At 42.7% G+C, this 18,244-nt stretch overlaps 1 protein-coding gene across 2 annotated transcripts in view; it reads right to left on the bottom strand.

Annotated features, from left to right (window-relative positions):
- Window positions 1-476: 476 nt before the first annotated feature.
- The window catches only part of eif2s2 (eukaryotic translation initiation factor 2, subunit 2 beta), a 64,157-nt gene continuing 46,389 nt past the window's right edge, over window positions 477-18,244 (bottom strand). For both annotated transcript variants that reach the window (XM_068000219.1, XM_068000218.1), the window contains 2 exons: window positions 4,278-4,363; window positions 477-3,186 (listed from right to left, as the gene is read on the bottom strand). In XM_068000219.1, the coding sequence (XP_067856320.1) occupies window positions 3,011-3,186; window positions 4,278-4,363 (262 nt within the window). In that variant the 3' untranslated portion in view covers window positions 477-3,010. The remainder of the gene's footprint in view (window positions 3,187-4,277; window positions 4,364-18,244) is intronic.

Genomic DNA, 18,244 nt, shown 5'->3' with positions numbered 1-18,244 from the left:
AAAAAATATTGAAATGTGAGTTATTGACAAACAGCAGTAATATGAAAATAACTCACTCAGGTTGTAATGATTTAATTCATCCATGCCCGTGTCTGTATACCTGCTTTATATCTTGCGATGTATTCCAGATGTACGATTCTCATTGATGTACGCTGCTTGGAATGCGATATGCCAATCCAAGTTAGAATCAGGGCCAAAAGAAAAAGGGTGGGTGAAGGCGGCTCTTCCTTTCCTCCTTTCCCTCCCCACCACGATACAAATGCTACAAGCTGAATCAGTAGCTGTGAGTTTGGTACAATTCAAAAAAAGTCATGCTACACCAGTCTATGTTAGAGGTCCTTTCACTTTATTTTCAAACGTCTGCCACTGTTCTCTGAGCAATCTCCTCTGAACGTTCATAACATAACCTTGGGGAATAATGCAGAAGCTCTTTCAAAATAATCACACTCGCAGTCTGTTGGACTGGTAAAGAAAAATAGTTACAAAAAGTTCACTTTATTCGGCATCTACAAACATTTCTCAGTGTTATTTCTAGAAAGAAAAGGCAAAAATGTCACTTAAAAAAGTCAAAGCATCCCTTCTATATACCCACATTAAAATGGAAGGGGGCAAATCTGCAATATCCTGAGATCTCAGCCTTCTCAATTCCAAAAAGGTACTTTAAGAATATGCTAGACAGGGAGTGTATATTATCAATTGCCTTATACATTACTTCAAAAAAGTTAAGTATTTTAATGTTTTTTTGTCTCCACTAGATCTAAATGGATGTCATACTTAGTGGGCCAATACAGAAGGGATACAATCTCTATTTTAAAGCAACTTAAAAAATTATACTGTGTATATGTTCAGTCTGTTCATGCAAACTGTTGCACTTTAGTAAAGTTGACTAGTTTCACTGTGTACTCAAGGTTATCTCTGCCATCCCAGATTTTGATTCGGAGGGAGGGTGTCCCATTTTATTTGTACCAATGATGGTGGTAATCACTATTTACTCTCTCCTTTCTCCTCTCCCAAAAAAAAACACTCTCCAGTTTCCACTACCCGTTAAAAGCATTTAAAGAAGCTGGGTGTTTTCTTCACCAGTTTTGGTTTAAACATTGTTTGGTGGTTTAATCAGGAAGGTGAGCGTGACTTAGCCTGCACTTGGCCAACTATGCTGCCTACAAATGATGCAACGCTAGAGAAACGAGTCTTGATTTCTCTCTTCTCCTCCTCCCCCCACCTCCCCCAGGCAGACTGGAGAGAGTCTGACCATAGCTTTAAAGCAAGTGCATATGCTTTGCTTTCAACAGAATCAGATCTGAAAATTGGCCAAATTCATCCAGTTTCTCCCCCATTCAGCCATCAGATAATTATCAAACATACCTGTGTCAGGTGCCTATTTTAAGTGGGGATGGGTTGTCGTCTTTTAGCTTCCCAGCTATCCAATATTGTTTGCAAGTTTCACAGTTATGATTGTTTCCAGTGTTACATATTTCCTCGCTATCTTTCCTACGCCCCACCCCAATCTATACTCAGCTACAAAGCCAACAAACTACATCCAATACACTGAATGAGAGGATTTTGTGGGGCAAGATGTGGCAGGTAAGAGCAGGGCAGATAAATTACCTCAACACACAACTTAAAAATGGATTTTGGGGGGGGGGGGGTGGGCGAAAGATTAAATCGTTGTTAAGATCAAGTTTTACGGTGCTTAATTTCTTAAGTGAAATTCTTCCCTCCTCACTACCTAAATCAAACATTTTCTTTCAACTCAAGAGATCTGATTTTAAAGAGAGTCAGTAAACAAGGTCTGAAATGGGGAGCGGTTTATACCCTTGCCCCACTTGAGGGAAATGGCCGGTTGTGATTTGAGCCCACTTGTCAGCTGCTCTAGTTACGCTTTTACGATTGCTGTACTGGTTTCTGGAGAGCAGCACCACACGTGGTCTCCAGACATCTCTCATCCCACCGTACTTTTCCACCACTGCCAAAATCTGAAGGCAACACCACAAACCCCTATGAGAAGTGGATCTCCACAGCTGCTCGAACAAGGCAGATGTGGCAGTTTTGTATGTCGGAGAGCAGCCGGCCGGCAGGAGAATTGTACGTTCGATACCGGCTGCACGCAAAATATGTTAAAAGTGGCTGGTGGAGAGTCAGCTCGTTTCAGAGCTTTCAATTTTTGGAAAAGCCAGAATTAAACATTACCAGAAGCATAGGAGAATTACAGTATTAACCACTTTATTATATCTTATTCTCACATACTTTTGCCAATTAGTATACAGTCTAGAGCCTGCAATCAGTTCAACATGCCTGTGTTTTTTGCTTTTTTTAAAAAAAAAAGAAAACCCTCCCCAAACTAATCCACGGCTGATTATGGATAAATCTTCACTAGCACTGCAAATCGGTTGAAATGAGGCTCCGTTTCCCAGACCTCACCCTGGCATCTGAAAAGTTGTGACTTAGAAAGCACTTAAGGGTGGATTTAATTAAAAAAAAGTCCAGTTTTAAATATTTCTCAGGGAATTTGTTTAATAAATTTCCAAACTCATTTAGCACAATTTGGCCAACTTCCCCTCCCCTCCCCCCACCTCCGTTAAAAAAATACAGCAGCCAGACAGCGGGATAACCAACAGCCAGGGTGAGCTATAATCAACAATGAGAGATTATGCACTCTTTAAGAAACAATATCCAGTCGATCATTTCCAAGCTTCAGTAAGTCGAGCTGCACCTAGGGCCGTCTGTGGATCTTGCAAGGTATAAAAGGCAAATTTGCTTTGTGCATTTACACTGGTGACTGAACAGGATATGAACAAGAGAGCAGTGCAACAGGAATTATCACAATTAACTCACAGACTCATGAGGGCTTCAGAGACCAACGCTCACTTCCGGTGACCATTACTTTATTTTTATTTGCTGAATCGGCTAGCACTTTTAATTTTTGACGCACTTAAAACGCACCCTTGCTTGGTAAAACAGTCCTATTACACCACTCCCTGGTTCCCATTCTCCAGTGGTTAGATTTAGGTTAATTTGCTTTGGCACGGAGCTGTGCTCTCTTGCCAGTGACGGCCTGGAAGCCGGTTTTGATGCTGGCCACAGAACAGCGTGAATGACAGGTCTCGCACTGCAAGAAATACAGCCTTGTGTCCTTCTGCAAGATGGTGTCTGGCGATCGGCAGGTATGGCAGGTCACGTATTCCTCTGTGAGCGGGGTGGAGAGAATAAAAATACAAATGAGAGTTACGTCAAGGGGTTTCACAGCAAATCCAATCCAATATTATGCCTTAAAAAAAAAATCTAAATTTCAAAAACAGGTAGGTACAAAGGAAGCACGAGAATTTACTGAAAGAATTTAGAGGTACAATGGGGCAAAAAAGACCAATAAACGTTCGGTTGCCCCAGGACAACTGGCGGCGAGGTTAAAGAAATAGCAGTTTAGCTGCCAATTCTCTGATGGGGGTGTAGGGAAACTGAAGAGGGGAGAAATTAAGTGATAAAATTTATGACAATTTTAAAACTAACTTAGAAATAATCCTTAAATTGTTTTAAAAAAAGGGGGGAGAAGCTGCTGTGGCAAACTCAAACAGAAAATCCAGAGATAGTCAGCTCCATTTAAACTGGACACAGTTACAACGGGCAACCTAACAAATAGTCAAAACCGATGCATCCTTCTGCACCTTTCAACCTTTGTTTTAAAAAGATCCGCGATCACTGCTCCAGCTTTGCTTACATTCAAGCATTCTCTTCGCTCAGCAGCCCAGTAGCGCATCTCAACAGACTACGCCTAGGAGCCCCGCAGTGTACTCCTTCAGTATTACACAGAGGAAGGCAAAAGCGGGGGAAAGCAAACCAGAAAACCAGGAGGGTAGCGGGGGTAAAAGAGACAGAATGAGACAAAAAAAAATGGGACGAGAGAAGAAAATAGGGAGTAATAAAATTTATAAAGAATGTAGAATTTTAACATGTAATTGTTTAGTGTTACAATACAATAGCTACTTCCGAGTACGATTGTAATTGTGGTCACTTTTACAAGCATCAGTGTTTGAGCTGAAGTAGGAGCACAGAACTGGCTGCTGAGCAGTCAGCCAAAGGGTTAAAAGGAACCCCAATGTTCTGAAATTCTTTCAAAACTAATTTTACATTTGCAATTGGGTCTTTAGTTTTGATGTGTTTAGTGAAGATTCACGAGACTAATCTATGTTCCTGATCAGCAAGGTTCTTACCCTGAGGAAATCCCATTTCCCAACTACTCCTGCTCCTCCCTTATAATAAATGATCTCTGCCATACTCACTGATATATCTCCTTAACACATTTTCTATTTGTTTTTGCTGAAACCGTCCTTTGATTACAAGCTGGTTGTTGCCATCAATGGATCCACTGTTAAAAGAAAAAAAGTTTATTACAACAAATAAAACACTTGCATGTAAACGGCATCACATCACATCAAATGCTCTCCATACAATGGACTATTTTTGAAGCGCAGTGACGGCTGTGTAGGCAAATGAGGCAGCTATTCCAAGTCAGTACCATCCCACAAACAGCAGCGAGATGAATGACCAGGTCACCTCTTCTTGTCACTACTGGTTGAGGGAGGATGTTGGGGAGAAATCACTAAGTGGGGGTACGGCACATTGCGGCCAGAACTTTTGAAGACTGCAGGATGACAGTAGGCTAGCAGAATGGGCAGATAGCAGCGGATACCACTTAATTACATAGAACGTACAGCACAGAAGCAGGCCATTCGGCCCAACTGGTCCATGCCAGTGTTAATGCTCCATATGAGCCTCCTTCCACCCACTCTTCATCTAACCCTATCAGCATACCCTTCATGTACTTATTTTGTTTCCCCTTAAATGCATCTATGCGAGTCGCCTCAACCACTTGTGGTAGTGAGTTCCACATTCTCACCAGTCTGTTGTTTCTCCTGAATTCCCTATTGGATTTATTAGTGATGATTTTATATTTATGGTACCTAGTTTAATGCAGAAATCCTTTCTGTAAATAATAGGGAAAGGAAATGGAACTTAAATGGTAAGATTTTAAATGGAGCAGAGAAGCAGAAGGACCTTGGCAGCAGCACAAGTAGATAAGGCAACCCTTGGCTTCGTACCCAGAGCCTTGGCAATGTTGAACTTGCTCTTAGGACCTTTGTTAGACTGCAGTTGGAGCAGTGTGTAGAGTTTTGGCCATCTCATTATAGGAGGAATGTAAAAACAATGGAAAAGGTGCAGCATAGATTCACTAGGATGTTATTATGAAGAGAGACTTGAGAAGTTAAGAACTTCTTTGACTAGAACGGTTAAGAGCTGGCCTGATAAGAGTGTTTAAGATTATACAGTAACTAGAGATAGATTGTTTCCACTAGACAGCAGGGATGGCAATGAGGGTACAAATTTAAGATAATTACTAAGAATTAAAAGGGAGGTTAGAAAAAAAAACTTTACACAGAGGATGGTTATTCCCACAAACCATTGTTGAAGCAGAGTCCATGAATTGTTTTAAAATGGAATTAGTCACATACAAACATACAAATTAACAGGAGTAGGCCATTCGGCCCCTCGAGCCTGCTCTGCCATTTGATAAGATCATGGCTGATCTGATTGTGACCTCAACCCTACTTTCCCGTCTACCTACTATAACCTTTGACTCCCTTGTTAATCAGGAATCTATCTAACTCAGCCTTAAAAATATTCAATGACCCTGCCTCCACCGCTCTCTGGGGAAGGGAGTTCCACAGACTCACGACCCTCAGAAAAAATGAGAGACCCCTTATTTTTAAACTGTGGCCCCTAGTTTTAGTCTCACCCACAAGGGGAAACATCCCCTCAACATCTACCCCTTCTAGTCCTCTCAGGATCTTATATGTTTCAATAAGATCACCTCTCATTCTTCTAAACTCCAGTGTATCCAGGCCCAACTAGTCCAACTGTTCCTCATAAGATAACCCCCTCATCCCAGGAATCAGTCGAGTGAACCTTCTCCGAACCGTCTCCAAAGCAATTATGTCCTTTCTTAAATAAGGAGACCAAACTGCACACAATATTCTAGATGGAGTCTCACCAATGCCCTGTACAACTGTAGCAAAACATCTCTACTTTTATATTCCATTCCCCTTGCAATAAATGACAACATTCCATTTGCCTTCCTAATCACTTGCTGTACCTGCATACTAACTTTTTGTGATTCATGCCTTTGTATCTCAGTTCTGCAATCTCTCTCCATTTAAATATACTGCCTTTCTATTCCTCCTGCCAAAGTGGACAAGTTCACATTTTCCCATATTATACTCCATCTGCCAAATTTCTGCCCACTCACTTAACCTATCTATATCCCTTTGTAGACTCCTTATGTCCTCTTCACAACTTACTTTTCTACCATGTGAAAAGCAAACAGACTCCTTGTTAGTCAAGAATCCTTCAATTGGGTATCAGTCAAACAAGCTTTTTTTTTTAAAACCCATCCCCAATATTTTTATAACTAATAAACAAAAGTATTCAAAGAAATTGAAAAGAGGATACACAATATTTTTGAGGCCCCTATGACTTTTCTCCTGGATTGCTTGTAGCAGTCCTGGAGATTAACCTATAATTCATGGAGACTCCAGGAGAATTCGAGAGGGTTGACAACCATATGCAACAACAATTTGCATTTAAATAGGACCTTTAACATAGCAAAATGTCCCCAGGGGCTTCACAGGAGTGATTATCAAACAAAATTTGACACCGAGCTACATAAGGAGATATTAGGACAGGTGACCAAAAGCTTGATCAAAGGTTTTAAGCAGTATCTTGAAGGAGGAGAGAGGTAGACAGGCAGAGGGGTTTAGGGAGGGAATTCAAGAGCTTAGGGCCTAGGCAGCTGAAGGCACAGCCGCCAATGGTGGGGCGATGAAAATTAGGGATGCACAAGAGGCCAGAATTGGAGGAGCGCAGAGATTTGAGTGTAGGAGGTGACAGAGATAAGGAGGGGCGAGGCCATCCAGGAGGCAGTTCCCATCTGGGCTACCTCTTGCCACTCTTTTTGGCCCAGAGCTATTTCAAAACTCTATGCACTAGTGCTCTTCTGCTTACCTGGGTGTTAACACTGGCTCATGCAAGCAAACTACAGAGGCATGAGGTTATCTAGTTCAGACCCTCACCAAGGAGGCTGGCTAGGCTTTAACTGGCCAATCATCAGACATGGAGAGCTGCAAGGGTTTGGGGGGGGGGGGGGGGGGCAGGGTCAGTGGTCAAGGCCATGGCTTCCTGTCTAGTTAGGAAATAAAAAAGGACAGAGAAACATGTTCTGGAACTTTCCGTTTGGAAAAGCTGGCAAGGGAGACAGACACAGACTGAGAATGTTCTCATGGTAGTACTGATGAGATTCAGAGAATTCTCTGGTCAGAAAAGCAACACTCAACCGGCTAACAGGGGACAGTATGTCATGTTTTTGTTGTTTTCCAAGGCACAAAGTGTTACAAAATAAGAGGATTGTTACTCTTGTGCCTTTCACGTATGATTTGCAAAATAAACCAACTCTTTCATTTATATCTGGCCTTGTCTCAGTAAAGTACTTATCAGTCCGTCTTTTAGAAGATTAGAGAAGCACACATGAAGGATCACTGTATCCAATTTATGTACTGAGAGGTTTCATTGTTACATCCCCTGAAATCACACCATTGTAGGACTAGATAATAGGCAGTAAAGGCCGACTCGTTATCGCAAGGGATGCGATAGGGGAATACATAGGGGAAGCTGAACCTGAAAGAATATCTAATACAGACTCGGAATTTGGAACAAGCAAACACACAGACGCTTGGAAAAAATGTCAGGTTCCAAACAAAGCAAAATCCTTTCGCTTGTAACATTTCTGCTTTCAAGATTGCAATCTATAAATCCAAGATCCTTCAGTCTGAGGCAAAACACGCAGGAGGTGAAACACATGGTACCATGGAGAGGTTTAGAAAACAATTTATGTTGTTAACCACCACCACTTTTGGCTGTACTAAATCCAGGTTTCACTGGTGCTTTTTAATGTGATCTTTGTTTTAAAAAATGAAAGGAAGGGTGTTGAGCATAGAACAAGGAAAGGGAGATTATACCAATCACCAGATGTACAACTTCCAGTATCAAACTCAAAAGCACCTGGGTTTGATGGGGTGGTGGGGGGAAATGGGAAAGTAGAAAATAAAAGAGAAATTCAATGTAATTGCGAATGGAAAATCATTCAAAATGACCTTGGCACAGAGAATCAATCGCAAACAAGGCTGAACCAATTTACAATAATTTGCAGGGTCCACTGGACTCCAGTCACTAGCAATACCGCAGGGCTGTACATGGAGAAGGAACACCGGAGATAATTTGGACACATTAACACAAATTATTGGCAGTGACTGCGTCAGGGCTGCTTCCAAGATGCACGTTTACCTCAGAGTTTATTAATGCCCCTTATGGGGAGGGGGGAGGAGAAAAGATTAGGTGCTGATAGTATTAAAATGGCCCACTGAAAGATTACCACCTGTCTTGGTCTGCAAGGCATCTGCACTTTTACACACTTTGGGCAACAGCCAGATCAGGTTGCTGCACATCTGGTTTTGGCTCAGAAATTTATAAAGTGCAAACTGGACATCAAATCTCTTTCTCCCCTCCCCCTCTTACTTCTATGTTTTATAACGTGAAGGTATTTATCATAAAGGTTTGTGATTAGTTTGCGTCAGGAACAAAACTAAGGTCAGAATTCAAGCCACTGCTCCATTTCCTTATCCTGCACCTATTCAATCTCCTGCCCGACTTCAGACCAGGCAAAACACAGCAATCCCTCTAGTTGGATGCAAGACACCGAAACCTTCCTATCCCTCACCTCTCCAGATCAAGTGACTGAGCGTGGAGAGCCAATGGTAAGGAAATCAGTTTTTAGAAAACGTAGACACTTCCAAAACAGGATGCTAATATCTACAGGATGAAAATTAAGAGGACGTTTCTCACTAAAGCAAATACAGCAGCATCCAGCCGTGCTTATTTTTCCCAACACCAACACCTCGCAAGGATGCTGATTTGCCTGATTCCACATGGAGCTGTACATCATTGAGTGACTCTCTGCAGTTAGGCGAGAGGAACTGTGGGTTTACACAGGGAAGGGGAAAAATACAACTATGAATATCTCACAAAAGGGAGGTTTTTTTTTGAGTGAGAGACAGGAGGACTTGTACTGAAAGTACTTCCTCTGCAGCTCCTTCTCAGCTAGGCTCAGTTGGTAGCATGCCCATCTCAGAGTCAGACAGCCACACTCCAAGGCTTGGAACACAATCTAGGCGGACTCTCCAGTGCAGTACTGAAGGAGTGCTGCATTGCTGGAGATGGTGTCCTTTCGAACAAGATGTTAAACGGAGACCTCGTCTACCTGTTCTGGTGGTATAGGTAGGAGTTGAAAGATCCATGGCATTATTTGAGGATCGGGGAGTTTTCCCAGTATCCTGAACAGTCTGCCTCAACCAACGCCACCAAAAATAGATCGACTGCTCACCCATCTCAGTGCTCTGAAATGCTGCTGTGTGAAAAATGGCTACATAACTGTTGCATGTGAAATGCTTTCAGACATTTCTAAGAGATAAGGTGCTATAGATATCAGAATCAGACAGTACAGGAGACGGCCATTCGTCCCATCGTGCCTGTGCTGGTTCTTTGAAAGAGCTGTCCAATTAGTCTCACTCCTTTGTTTTTTCCCCCATAGCCCTGCAAATATGTCCCTTTCAGAAGGGAATTGGATTATTGAATCTGCTTCCACCACCCTTTCAGGCAGAGCAGTCCAGATCATCGTAACTCGCTGCTTCAAAAAAAATTCTCATCTCCCCCCACCCCCGGTTCTTTTGCCAATTACCTTAAATGTGTATGTTTTTCTTTCAATAATTTAGCACATATATAAACTAGCAGTAATGCTGCAAAATTAACATAAGCCTAAAGGATAACATTGAATATCCCGAGACTGTAATTGTAATTATTGTTACTCATCTTGTACTCCATCATGCTAGCCGAAAAGGTACTCAATTACTTGTTCCTAGTTGCCCTGAGGTGGCAGCAGTGGGCCATCTTCTCAGGGCATTAAGGAACAGGCAATGAACGTGGCCTCGCCGGCTTCACCCACATCCCGAGAATAAATAATAAAAAAAAGCTTGCTTCCGCCACAAAATACAACCATTGATGCTGTTGCATGCATCTGGTCTGACACCACAGTGTCTGATTACATTTATTTTTCGAATCAGTCACGCAATTCATCCATTACTTTCAGTATTCAGTCCAGCAGCTCCCATCTGTACACATTTTAGAGAATTACAAAAGTCACAACGCCTTTTAGGTAATGGTCAATAAATACCTGGACAATTTATCACCTCATCAAATCAATTCCTTTCATATGCTCTCAGGCAGGTTTATAGGAATATTTTCTGATCAACCTGACAAAATTTAAAACCAGCTTTTTGGCAAGATCTGCAAACCTTTTTGTTTATAGCGCTGTCATAGTGAAATGCAATGGTTTGTATCAAACGGCAGGAAGGAGCAGTGAGCAGATGTTTACTTGTAGTCTGAGGTTTGAGACCAGCATGACTATTAGCTGCTTTAACATGGACTAGCGGATAGCTGGGATCCGTATACGCAATCTCAGTCACAACACAAATCGAATTGTTCGAGTTACATCAATTGGAATTGAGGGGCTTCTTGGAGTAGGAAAGTGTACAATTGGTTTATAGAATTTTACAGCACAGAAACAGGACATTCCACCCAACAGATCTATGCTGGTGTTTATGCTCCACACGAGTCCCCTCCCACCCTACTTCATTTCACCCTATTAGCATATCCTTCTATTTGCTATTATCATACCGTGCCTGTTTTGGAAATGTCTATCTTTTCTCAAAGGACTGATATTTCCTTACCGTTGGCTCTCCACACTTAAGGTCACTTTGGAGAGATTTGGGAGTGGGGGGGGGGGGGGGGGGGCTGGAGGGTTTCAGCATATTGTACCTGGCTAGAGGGATTGCTGCTTTTAGCCAAGTCCAAAGTCATTCACAAACCTTTATGATAAATACCGACACATTATTGCTTCTCCAAAATGCCAAGGGAGGTTTTTGCTGAACTCTGGGGACAAAAACGAGCCCTGGAGTGGTAAGATTCCAGTTATTTACTGAAGTCCGACCAGAACAGCCCAGGAGCAACACATGATGATGCTGGTTCACGGTCATGTATTGGTTCACATGCTTGTACCTGTGATTACATGATAAACTCCAGCTCGAGCAGACATAGCGTCAAGTAAATGGGAACCAGGAATGCATTGGGCAAAAGGCAAAATAATATAATTAAAAATGTTTATGGTAACTACTCAGCCGATTAGCATTACACAGCAGAAGTAAAAAAGGTAAATATTTCAGAAAGTTGAAGTGTAGAAGCAGCAACTTCTGTTAATAGAGCCTTTACGGTTTAAAAAAAACATGGCCAGGTTCTTCACAGACAAGGCACCAAGCCAGGAAGGGAGATCATGGAGGTGAAGAAATGGGTTTGAGGAGGTTTTTAACACCGAAGAAAGAGAGGTAAAGAGGCGGAGGTTTAGGCAGGCTATTCCAGATGACAGAGTTGGCACCATGCCACTAAATGTAGTGGCTGCACAGAGTCAGAGAAGCAAAGTTCTCGTGGGAGATGTAGGACTGGACGAGGTTGCGGAGATAGAATGGGACAAAACCAAGGAGTGGTTTAAAGGCAAGGATTTTAAATTTAAGGCATTGGGGAAATCAATGTAGGAGAATAAAGGCAGGGGGTAATGGGTGAGCGGGACTTAGGGCAGAGTTTTGAACAAGTTTTAGTTTATGGAGGGTGGAGGTGAGAGGCCAGGAAGGATAGTACTGGAGTAGTTGAGTCTGGTGGTGATGAAGGCGTGTATGAGGATTTCAACAGTTGAGGAAGTGGCAGAGGTAAGCAACATTGCAGAGGTGACAGTAGTCACTCTTAGTGGAAGTGAAGATATAGGGTCTGGTGCCCAGCTTAGGGTCAAACATAAGTTGCTAACAGTTTTGTTCAGCTCGAGACAGCAGCTAGGGAAGGGGATGGAAACAGTGGAAAGGGTGAAGATCATGGCTTCAGTCTTCCCAACACCGAGCTGGAGGAAGCTATGCCGCATCTAGGACAGATGTCAGACAAGCCATGTCAGCACAGAGGTAATTAAACGTCGAGAGGTGTCATCAGCATACACATGGAAGCTGACACTGCATGTATAGATGATGTTCACCGGAAGAAGTAGGAATCTTGCAGGAATTCAAGTGGTCACTCTGCTTTGATATTGCATCACGAAAATGTCTACAGTGCTGTTAAGTTCTGTGACCAGACAGGAAGCACTGAAGTACCCTAACGCAACAGACTCCCGAGAGAAAAGCAACTATTAAAGGAAACTTGCAGAGAGAGTTAGCAAGATGTTTCTAGTCAATAGTATAGAGTTTATGGGAAGCTCTCCATACCGTGTCTTTATCCTTCTGTCTATACCTGCATTGATGCTTTTCTACAAGAAATAAATCTGTCGAGACGGGGCTGAAAAGTTAACAGTTAATGGCGCTGGGCTAGTGTACACTAAGTTACTGGCCATTTACATGTAAAGACAGCATTCATTTTCTTTTTGCTTTCAAGTGGATAAACCAGGCAAGATACTGTGGGCTATTGAGTCTCCGCAATACAGTATTGAGAGTGCAGTGTTCAGATTATACACGCACTGTTCAAGATGTGTCACAAGGAGAACAAAGGTGTTGGAAAAATGTGAAGATTAAGAGTGAAAGTAGATCAAGTGTAGCAACGCCTACTGGCCGAATGCTGGTTTCTCAACCAATTTCCACTTATTAAAAAAATTTAAGACAACTAACACTGAAATTGGTCAAAATATACATTTTGCACATCTAAAAAAGGTCACTAGATGCAAGTGTGATTTACACTGGCAGGCTCGCCAATTAACGATTAGACTTTGTGGCCTTAACAGTACACAGCTCCATTTTAGCAGCTGAACAAACTGTGCATTACCTAGTATAACACTCCTGTCTTTATAAAATGGCCCATCGTCACTTTGAGCAATGCCACAAGATGAATTAGTATTGCATAAAATTGGCAGCCGTTGGATATTACTGTTAACCAAAGTGAAAGACCAATATCAAAGGTAGTAATCTCCAGATTACTCCTGGTGCCACGCGCTAGTGAGTTTAGAAATAGGAGGATAGTGCAGATGAATGCGTGGCTGGAGAGACGGTGCAGGTGGGAGGGCTTTAGATTCCTGGGGCATTGGGACTGGTTCTAGGGGAGGTGGGACCTGTACAAGCCAGACGGGTTGCACCTCAACTGGGTCGGGACCAATATTCTCACGGGAAGGTTTGCTAGTGCTGTTGGGGAGGGCGGGAACTATAGCGTAGATTCAGAAGGGAGAGAAGCAGAGCTAGAAATGGAAGGCAGAAAATTAGTATGCGAGTTGGGAAGGCAGAGGAAACAAAGGTTAGAAACTAGACAACAAAGGAGTTTGGCAGTGATTAATGGTATATATCTCAATGCAAGGAGCAGTGAATAACACAGATGAGCTGAGGGCACAGGTAGACACGTGGAAGTATGGTATCTTGGCTATCACTGAAACATGGCTTAAACAGGGGCAGGAATGGCAGCTCAAACTTCCTAGTTACAGGGTTTTCAGACAAGATAGAGAGGAGGATTAAAAAAGGTGTGGCAATATTGGTTAAAGAAGCAATTACAACTGTGAGCGGGGATGATATGATAGAAGGATCAAATGAGGCCATATGGGTTGAGCTAAAGAATAAAAATGGGGCAGTCACACTGCTGGGAATGTACTATAGACCCCCTAGCAGTCAGAGGGAGATAGAAGAGCAAATACGTAGGCAAATTTCTGAGAAGTGCAAGAACAATAGGGCAGTAATAGTAGGGGATTTCAACTTCCCGAATATTAACTCGGATACAGTCAATGTAAAAGGCATAGAGGGCACAGAATTCTTGAATTGCATTCAGGGGAACATTTTTAGCCAGTATGTAGCAAGCCCAACACGAGGGGGGGCAGTTCTGGATTTAGTTTTAAGGAATGAAGCTGGGCAGGTGGAAGGAGTATCAGTGGGAGAGCATTTTGGTGGTAGTGATCATAATTCAATTAGATTTAGCATAGTTATGGAAGAGGACAAAGACAGAAAGGGAGTAAAAGTTCTAAATTGGGGAAAGGCCAATTGTATTAAGCAGAGAAGTGATTTAACAAAAGTGGACTGGAAACAGCTACTTGAGGGTAAGTCAGTGTCAGAGCAGTGGGAGATTCAAGGGGTTCAGAGTACACATGTTCCCACAAAGAAAAAGGAATCTAGAGCCCCCTGAATGACAAGGAGCATACAGGGTAAGATGAGGCAAAAAAAGGGAAGTGTATGTCAGACACCGAGAGCTCAATACTCCAGAAAGCCTACAGGAGAATAGAAAGTGCAAGAGTGAAATTAAAAAAGAAATTAGGAAAGCAAAGTGAGTGCATGAAAAAAATACTGGCAAGTAAAATTAAGGAAAACCCCAAAATGTTTTATAAATACATAAGAGCAAGAGGATAACTAAGGAAAGAGTAGGGTCTATTAGAGACCAAAAAGGTAACCAGTGTGTGGAGGCGAAAGATGTGGGTATGGTTCTTAATGAATACTTTGCGCCTGTCTTCACAAAAGAGGGGGACGATCAGACAGGTTACAGCATGAAAGGAGGCTATTTGGCCCATCGAGTCCATGCCGGCTCAATGCAAGAGCAATCCAGCTAGTCCCACTCCCCTGCCCTATCCCTGTAGCCCTGCAAACTTTTTCCTTTCAAGTACTTATCCAATTCCCGTTTGAAGGCCATGATTGAATCTGCCTCCACCACCCCCTCAGGCAGTGCATTCCAGATCCTAACCACTCGATGTGCAAAAAAGATTTTCCTCATGTCACCTTTGGTTCTTTTGCCAATCACCCTAAATCTATGTCCTGTGGTTCTTGACCCTTCCGCCAATGGGAACAGTTTCTCTCTATCTACTCTGTCTAGACCCTTCATGATTTTGAATACCTCTATCAAATCTCCTCGCAACCGTCTCTGTTCCAAGGAGAACGACCCCAACTTCTCCAGTCTATCCATGTAACAAAAGTCTCTCATCCCTGAAATCATTCTAGTAAATCTCTACTGCCTCTCTAAGGCCTTCACATCTTTCCTGAAGTGCGGTGCCCAGAACTGGACACAATACTCCAGTTGTAGCCGAACCAGTGCTTTATAAAGGTTCATCATGACTTCCATACTTTTGTACTCTATGCCTCTATTTATAAAGCCCAGGATCCTGTATGCTTTCTTAACTGCTTTCTCAACCTGCCCTGCCACTTTCAATGATTTGTGTACGTTTACCCCCAGGTCTCTCTGTTCCTGTACCCCCTTTAGAGTTGTGCCCTCTAGTTTATATTGCCTCTCCTCGTTCTTCCTACCGAAATGTATCACTTCACATTTTTCTGCGTTAAATTTCATCGGCCACTTGTCCGCCCATTCCACCAGCCTGTCTATATCCTCTTGAAGTCCAACACTATCCTCCTCACTGTTTACTACACTTCCAAGTTTTGTGTCATTTGCAAATTTGGAAATTGTGCCCTGTACACCCAAGCCCAAGTCATTAATATATATCAAGAAAAGCAGTGGTCCCAGCACCGATCCTTGGGGAACACCACTGTACTCCTCCCTCCAGTCTGAAAAACAACCGTTCACCACTACTCTTGTTTTTTGTCACTTAGCCAATTCTGTATCCATGTTGCTACTGCCCCCTTTATTCTATGGGCCACAATCTTGATAAGCCTACCATGCAGCACTTTATCAAACACCTTTTGAAAGTCCATATACACATCAACTGCATTGCTCTCATCTACCCTCTCTGTTACCTCATCAAAAAACTATAAGGTTAGCTAAACATGATTTGTCTAACAAATCCATGCTGGCCTTCCCTAATCAATACATCCTCATCCAAGTGACTTAATTCTGTCCCAGATTATAGTTTCTAAACTTCAAGGGTTAAGTTACGAGGAGAGATTACACAAATTGGGGTTGTATTCTCGAGTTTAGAAGGTTAAGGGGTGATCTGATCGAAGTTTATAAGATATTAAGGGGAACGGATAGGGTGGATAGAGAGAAACCATTTCCGCTGGTTGGGGATTCTAGGAGTAGGGGGCACAGCCTAAAAATTAGAGCCAGACCTTTCAGGAGTGAGATTAGAAAACATTTCTACACACAAAGGGTGGTAGAAGTTTGGAACTCTCTTCCGCAAAAGGCAATTGATACTAGCTCAATTGCTAAATTTAAATCTGAGATAGATAGCTTTTTGGCAACCAAAGGTATTAAGGGATATGGGCCAAAGGCAGGTATATGGAGCTAGATCACAGATCAGCCATGATCTTATCAAATGGCGGAGCAGGCACGAGGGGCTGAATGGCCTACTCCTGTTCCTATGTTCCTAAACGTTTCCCCACCAATGAGGTTAAACTGACTGGCCTATAGTTGTTGGGTTTATCCTTACACCCTTTTTTGAACAAGGGTGTAACATTTGCAATTCTCTAGTCCTGTGGCGCCACCCCCGTATCTAAGGATGTTTGGAAGATTATGGCCAGTACCTCCGCAATTGCCACCCTTACCACCCTCAGCAACCTAGGGTGCATTCCATCCAGACCGGGTGACTTAACTACTGTGGTTAAACAAAGTGCAGCTAGCCTTTCAAGTACCTCGATCAATTTTTAGCCCATCCAGTATCTCAATTATATCTTCCTTTACTGAGACTCTGGCAACATGTTCTTCCTTGGTAAAGACAGATGCCAAGTACTCATTTAGTACCTCGGCCATCCCCTCTGCCTCCATGAGCAGATCTCCTTTATGGTCCCTAATCGGCCCCATCCCTCCTCTTACTACCCGTTTACTGTTTACATGCCTGTAGAAGACTTTTGGATTCCCTTTTATGTTAACCGCCAGTCTATTCTCATACTCTCTTTGCCCCTCTTATTTCCTTTTTCACTTCCCCTCTGAACTTTCTATATTCTGCCTGGTTCTCACTTGTGTTATCTACCTGACATCTGTCATATGCCCCTTTTTTCCATTTCAGCTTACTCAATATCTCTTATGTCATCCACTGAGCTCTGGCTTTAGTTGCCTTACCTTTGCCTCGTGGGAATGTGCCTAAACTGTACCCAAACCATCTCCTCTTTAAAGGCCGCCCATTGTTCAATTACAGTTTTGCCTGCCAATCTATGATTCCAATTTACCCGGGCCAGATCTGTTCTCATCCCATTGATATTGGCCCTCCTCCAATTGAGTACTTTTACTTTAGAGTGGTCAGTATCCTTTTCCACAGCTATTCCAAACCTTACGATACTATGATCGCTACATGCTCCCCCACTGACACTTGCTCCACTTGGCCTGCCTCATTCCCTGGAACTAAGTCCAGCAATGCCTCCTTCCTCGTTAGGCCAGAAACGTACTGGTTAAGAAAGTAATCCTGAACACATTTCAAAAATTCCTCCCCCTCTTTGCCTCTTATAGTGTTATCTCAGTCTATATTAGGATAGTTGAAATCCCGTTATCACTACTCTATAGCTTTTGCACCTCTCTAATATCCCTGCAAATTTGGTCCTCTATATCCTTCCCACCAGTTGGTGGCCTATTGAATACACCCAGTAGTGTAATGGCACCTCTTATTTCTTAACTCTAACCAAATAGATTCTGTCCTTGACCCCTCCAGGACATCCTCTCTCCAGTACTGCAATATTCTCCTTAATCAATACTGCCACCCTCCCTCCTTTCTTTCCTTCCCAATCTTTCCTGAACATCTTGTATCCAGGAACATTTAGTACCCAATCCTGCCCTTTTTTGAGCCAGGTCTCCATTATCACCACAACATCGTATTCCCACGGGGCTATTTGCGCCTGCAGCTCACCAACCTTGTTTACCATGCTTCGTGCGTTTACACACATGCACTGCAAACCAGTCTTAATACAAGAAAGTCTCTCCCTTAGTCCAAGGAGGAGGAGTGTGAAATATTGGATGGGATAAACAATGAGAGGAGAAGTATTAAGTGCGTTAGTATCTTTGAAAGTAGATAAATCACCAGGCCTGGATGAAATGTATCCCAGGCTGTTAAAAGAAGCAAGGGAAGAAATAGCAGAGGCTCTGACCATTTTCTGATCCTCCCTGGCTACAGGCATGGTGCCGGAGGATTGGAAGACTGCTAATGCTGTACCATTGTTTA

The sequence above is a fragment of the Heptranchias perlo genome, chromosome 19 (genome assembly GCF_035084215.1).
Source record: "Heptranchias perlo isolate sHepPer1 chromosome 19, sHepPer1.hap1, whole genome shotgun sequence".
In the NCBI taxonomy this organism is placed as follows: Eukaryota; Metazoa; Chordata; class Chondrichthyes; order Hexanchiformes; family Hexanchidae; genus Heptranchias; species Heptranchias perlo.
Note: the sequence above shows the minus strand (reverse complement) of the source record. Positions and strands in the feature narration are given on the sequence as shown.